The 6000-nt window shown below is 42.2% G+C and overlaps 1 protein-coding gene across 1 annotated transcript in view; it reads right to left on the bottom strand.

Moving 5' to 3' along the window:
• Positions 1-1762: 1762 nt before the first annotated feature.
• Positions 1763-6000, bottom strand: part of GABRA4 (gamma-aminobutyric acid type A receptor subunit alpha4) — an 83736-nt gene continuing 79498 nt past the window's right edge. The window contains exon 9 of the mRNA XM_056855185.1: positions 1763-2463. Within this exon, the coding sequence (XP_056711163.1) occupies positions 1933-2463 (531 nt within the window). The 3' untranslated portion in view covers positions 1763-1932. The remainder of the gene's footprint in view (positions 2464-6000) is intronic.

The following is a 6000-nucleotide window of genomic DNA, read 5'->3' as shown; positions in this document are numbered from 1 at the left end:
ACTTAACCCTAAAAAACAACAGAACTAAATACCCAAAGGTCAAGAAAAAATAAACACCCAAGGCCAAAATACTTAATACTTGATAACTACTCCAGACTTTAATACTGTTTTATGACTATGAGATGTTGACAATTTTATTTATGGCTGAAATATAACATCCCCTCATTTGAGATGGAAACACATACGGGGATTAATTTCCCATCTGTATGGAATCCTAAAATAGAGGAAGAGGTTTTGCAATTATATATTATTTGTTAGCCGGCAAACACAGTGCACATATAGTCATAAAGAATTTGAGAAATTTAGGTACATATTTTGTAGTCTGGAATGGTGATTGTTCAGACCACTGAGGAATGCTGTATAGCCAAAACGCTTATGGTCAGAGTCTAATTGTGTGATTTTATGGCTAATTGTGTTACATGAGCATGTATATTTGGTAGGCTTCTGCAGGGCCTTATGTGTGTTATATGCATTATTAGATTTTAGCCTGTTATAAATTCATACATATTTGGTACGGACATAACTTTTAGATTGTATAACTTTTGGGTACGTTATTTTTTTCTTGACCTTTGGGTACTTATTCTGGTGCTGCAAGTCTTCTAATTTGGCTGTACCACTTTAACCCCTTAAAACAGTGGAGCTCAAACAAAAGATCCATTTTGTACGTTACCATGGTAGTGCGGGAAGCCATGCCTCTACAGGCGAATTCCCTAGTCATCTGGACAACATGTGTATGGGACCCATGCAGCTCCTCCAGATACACCAGAGTGCTGGGGTAAAACACCATGAGACGTAGCTCTAATACTGCTGTGGTAAGCTATGAATTGGCCCTAAATCATCGAGACAGAGGCCCCTTAATCTGGAACCAAGATCAGGTTCTGGTTCAGTATTCACACAAATGAATGTCAAATAGTTATTTCATGGAAAAACATGCATGGAAACAGTGAAGGGGGGAAAAAACCCTTCCTTTGGAAACTCTTCAAAACAATAGTTCACGGGTAATGGGAAGTGATCTTGGATCCAACAGGGTATAAATACAAAAAAATTGTTTATGGAGTACATACACCCAATGCAGCATCATGTTACTACTGCGTTGGTTTCAAGAAGAGGAGAGCCAGTTTTATTAGACAAGGGTACACTTTCCAGCTCAAGTTAAGCATTTTGAAAGTCTCATGGATTTAACTGAAGGTGCTTACATTTGACTGGATCGTAACCTTACTTTGCTAGACAAAAAGAGCTTTCCCAAGACTTCTTAAGATCCATCATCCTTAGTTCAGACCCTTATTAACCTGTGCGTTTGACATCTGAAACTGCTCAGCGAAAAATGTCTTTCCCCCTCCCCATTACCAGTCCTCATGCATTTTATCATGGAAGGACTTTACCAGCTAAATAATGTCCGTAGCAGCTGTCATGACTCAGATTGGTGGCTGTTGGAGAAGGCAGCATGTGGCTCAATAGTAAAACTAAAGTAAACCCAATTTGGGTTTTACTATTGAGCCACGTGCTGCCTTCTCCAACAGTCTCCACTAGTTCCAGCATAGGTTATGACTCAGATTGGAGCATACAGTGCTGTAAGTAGGCAGACCACGAAAATACAGATTTCTACCAGGCCAGATCTCTTGCACATCTGCATACACCACAACTGGTCTGTAACTCATCTTTGTTCTCCCCCATGGCCCCCTAGATTTTGTCTGAGTGGAGTGCCATTTGGAGAATGCCCGGAAGACAGTGTTCATACCCTTCCCCCCTCCTTTGCTAATTTATCTAATAACATCTGCCCTTTACCATGGGAAAACGAGCACAGAGGTTGTTGTTTTTAAAAAATAGCATTAAAGGTTTCTTTTTTAAAAAATAGTTTTAAAAGAAGAAACTCTGCATTCAAAGGTGTTTAGAATAAATTTCAGAAAAAATCCCTACTACATAGCAGCGAGACTACATTAGACTTTCTGATTTTTCCATGGTGTCCTTGGATAGATACACCACCCAGTAGACCATGTTAAAAGCTCCAAAAGTGACAGGAAACAAAATGCGTGCATATTTGTCTATCTTACTGGTGCCAGAACTTAAGGGCGGAGGAGCTGGAGGAGGGTTAGCCGCCGGCTTTGCAGACGATCCCAAAGTATTTGCTGTCGTCTGAATCTGCTCCAGTCTAGATCCAAGCAAATGATGGATCGCTGGAGATCCTGCTGAGGCTTGCTGGGGGATGTATCCAGTTAGAACTGGAGTTGAAGGAGGGGCCGAGGGCGTCGCTCTTGCAGAAGCCAGCGTCTCTGAAAGGCTAATGCGACTGAACGGGTTCGGACTCGACGCCGAAGGGGATCGGGGCGTAACATCCGAAGGCCCCTGAGTTACTGGAGGAAGCGGCACTGAACTGTTTCCTGTGTCAATTCGCTTCATGTTCTCAGCTTCCGGCTGTACCGTGGTATTAGTTCTTTTCCTCACGTTTGAATTTGAGTCTGTACTCTGGAAGGGTAAAAGGACAATGTCAGTGCGTTGAAAAGGAACATTTTCATTCCGGTCGTGTACATTTCAGCAAAGTATTAACAAAGTATTAACACAGAACACAGATCTTGAGTGTGAAACATCAGCACATTCCTGCAGTTTAGAAGTATGGTTAGGGAATTAAATGACAAAGTATGGATGAACACTAGCAGCACAATCCTGGAGCCATTCTGGAACTGCTTAGGATGGCTACTAAACCCCTACTCTGGTGTAATTCCGGAAACTTTGGTGTGGTGCCTTGCCAATGGAAGCCTGGTGCCAGCACAGCTGGGCCAGCATAAGGGCCAGAAAGGAGTAATGAATGAATACTACACAGCCATAGTACAGCTCAGGATATACCAACTAAATCTGTAGCCAATCACAGGGCTCTTAAATAGTCTGTAAACCCCAGCCACAACACCCATATCTCCGATGATAGGGCAAATCTCCCTGCCCTCATATTGATCATACTTACAACACACAAGTGAGAACATGGATTATGGGAACTCTAGAGAAAGGTCACTCTTCATGCACAAAAAAGAAGGCCTTTTGCACTAACAGCCAAGAATGATCATCGTGGGTAGTCTGTGTTAGTCTGTGTGCAGCAGTAGAGCAAGAGTCCAGCTTTTATGAGTCACAGCTCATACCCTACCAGAAATTTTGTTAGTCTTTAAGGCGCTACTGGACTTTTGCTCTTTTCTACAGCCAAGAACGAGAACAAATATGTAGTCAGTTAGAAAATGGTTGTTGTTTTTCTAAGGCTAGATTCACCAGAATGCCTCCTCACCCAAAACTGTAGCTATTGTGTGTTAATGTAGCTAACAAATATCTTGACTTGATAAGTTGTGGAATTGTTTCCGAGCTATACTACTTTAGACTGCAATACTCCACATAAAAAGCTCATCACTGTAAGGAGTTGGAAGAGTTCAACAACTATGGGAAGCATCCAAATTCCCGCAAAAGGACGCTGATCTTCCCAACTTCCCCTCACCCCAGTGCTCCCCTCTGCCCACCTAAAAACTGCTGTTGAGGATTGGGGCACCCTCCTGAACTGCCATGCAGTATGGGTCCATGACTGGGCAGATGGGATAAGCATTCCCCCCACAACATTTGCCTGACCTGATACCATGCTGTCATTTGTCCTATGGGGCAAACAGCAGCTATGCAGGACTATTTCACATTGACCATCCCCACCATTCCCACATGCCACTGACCCAGTCTGAATTCAAGGGCTTAAGCACCAGCTATTTAAAAAGAAAAATTCTTGGGAACTCATACAGGTTGCGTATCCCTTATATGGACCACCAATATCCAGACTGATTCGAAAACCGGCCCCTATTGAGCTGGCATGCAGGCATTACAGGCCCTCAGCAGTGCCACTGATGGTTCAATATACACATTATTAAAAAATATGGTTTAAAATTACATTCAGGCTATGTGTATAAAGTATATATAAATAGGGTTGCCAGGTCCTTCGTCGCCACCGGTGGGAGGTTTTTAGGGCAGTGCCTGAGGAGGGAAGGGTTTGGGTAGGGACTTCAATGCCATAGAGTCCAATGGCCAAAGTGGCCATTTTCTCCAGGTGAACTGATCTCTATCGGCTGGAGATCAGTTGTAGCAGGAGATCTCCAGCTAGTACCTGGAGGTTTGTGCGGCACGAGAGGCTCAAAAATAAAGCCAAGCTGGAAATTCACCACAGAAAATATATTCGAAATAAAGCATTACATCATGCAGAAATCAGCAAATTACAGTCATGTTCGACTCAAACAATAACAATAAGCCCCCAAGGAAACTGGCTGGTAAAATGGGGTGGGGACAAGCCCGTCTGGCATTACATCATGCATACATAAACAATTGGCTTGTAGAATGGGGCGAAATCAGCCCGTCAAAAATTCCAAAATATGGAAAGATCTGAAATACAGACCACTTCCAGTCCCAAGCAGTCCAGATAAGGGATACCCAACCTGTACATGGAGTATCTGCCCAGTTTGTCCCTCAGCCTAGCATCTCACATCTGGTTTGCACATGCAAGAGAATGAGACTGAAATGAGGTGGTGGAATGTTGAGGGAATAAAATGAATGACACCATCACAAAGATGGTAGGCATCTCAACCAACAGCTTGTGTACATATCCCTTCAGTTTGTTCATTTCCCCCCCATACAACTATCAATGTATCACAGCCTGGTCTTCCTTGAAATCCCTGGTAACCCTACAAAAAGTTGGGGGAAATGACATACACAGTAAAAAAATAAAAATAAAAGTAGGTTTTATGTTCCAAATTGGGATTGAATGTAAAGGTTGAATAATATTTTACCAGATTGGTAAAGGTTGAATAATATTTGATTAGTTATGCATAGAGGTAGTTTCATTAAGAGAATGAGCCCTTATTGACAAATTTCATCCACAAAAAGTTCAATCAAAAATTGTACAGCAGGATCTTTATATAGCATATAAGAAGAGTAATTCCAGAGGCTCTGGCAGCAAAGAACCATTAGTTTCCATGTTACCCTTTAGAGTTTCTCTTTAAGCTTCCCATTCCATTGGCAGACAGGCTCTTTCCACAGCTCCATACACGATTGCCCTCCAAAAGTGCATTCATTCAATTAGTGTATCATGCATTCTAATGAGTTTAGGATGCTAACAATGCACTTGCCTATCCATAGGTCAGAAGCAACCCACGTATGGAAATAAAAAAGATGGCATGCCTGTGTCTAACAGGATTGCACATGTTGGAGCGTGAGTCAGGCTTTCTATATCAAATTGACTCATCAGCTGCCTGCCATACATATCATTTTCTCTTCTACTAGCACACTGAATCCATCCTTTCATTTGTTAATTCTACAACATCTCTGACGCGGACGGAAAATGGCAATTAGAAGTCACTGAAAAGTGGAAATAAGTCAAACAGAGAAATATGCCAAAACAAAAATCCTTTGTTCTGTGCAAATACAAATCTTTTTCCCCAGACTTACTCCTGAGCTAAAGAGTGGCTTCTCCCTCCCCCCTCCAAAGACAATGGTTTCCACGTTGCTTCTCAGAGGACCCTCAATGAGAACATCAGTAATCCTGGGCAAACCTTCCTTCAGAAAAGCTTCCCATCATAACCATCCTTCTCCTGTGCCACGGAGGAGGGTTTGATTCTTCTACATCACAAGGTTCCATGGTCTCTTGAATGCTGGTCAAAAATATATTGAATAGCATCGGAGAGAGAATGGAGCCTTGTGACACTGACCCATACCAGATCCTATTTAGCCAATTCCTCATTTACTTCCATCGCCTTTTGTGTCCAGTAGATTAAAAGCAATTCAGACCACCATAGAGGTATCCCTCAGACCCCTATATCTGATCTCGAATGCTCTAACAGTAGCCAGTGAGATTCCATTTGAGGCGAGGATTTGTCCATATGAACCTGGAGCAGTTGAGACTAGGGAGTACATTTTCTTTAAATGTTCTACATATAATCAGCTTCGACTCGCTATTCTATCCCAATTATTAGTTAATTTACCTGGCCATTGTAA

The sequence above is a fragment of the Euleptes europaea genome, chromosome 9 (assembly GCF_029931775.1).
Source record: "Euleptes europaea isolate rEulEur1 chromosome 9, rEulEur1.hap1, whole genome shotgun sequence".
Classification (NCBI taxonomy): Eukaryota; Metazoa; Chordata; class Lepidosauria; order Squamata; family Sphaerodactylidae; genus Euleptes; species Euleptes europaea.
Note: the sequence above shows the minus strand (reverse complement) of the source record. Positions and strands in the feature narration are given on the sequence as shown.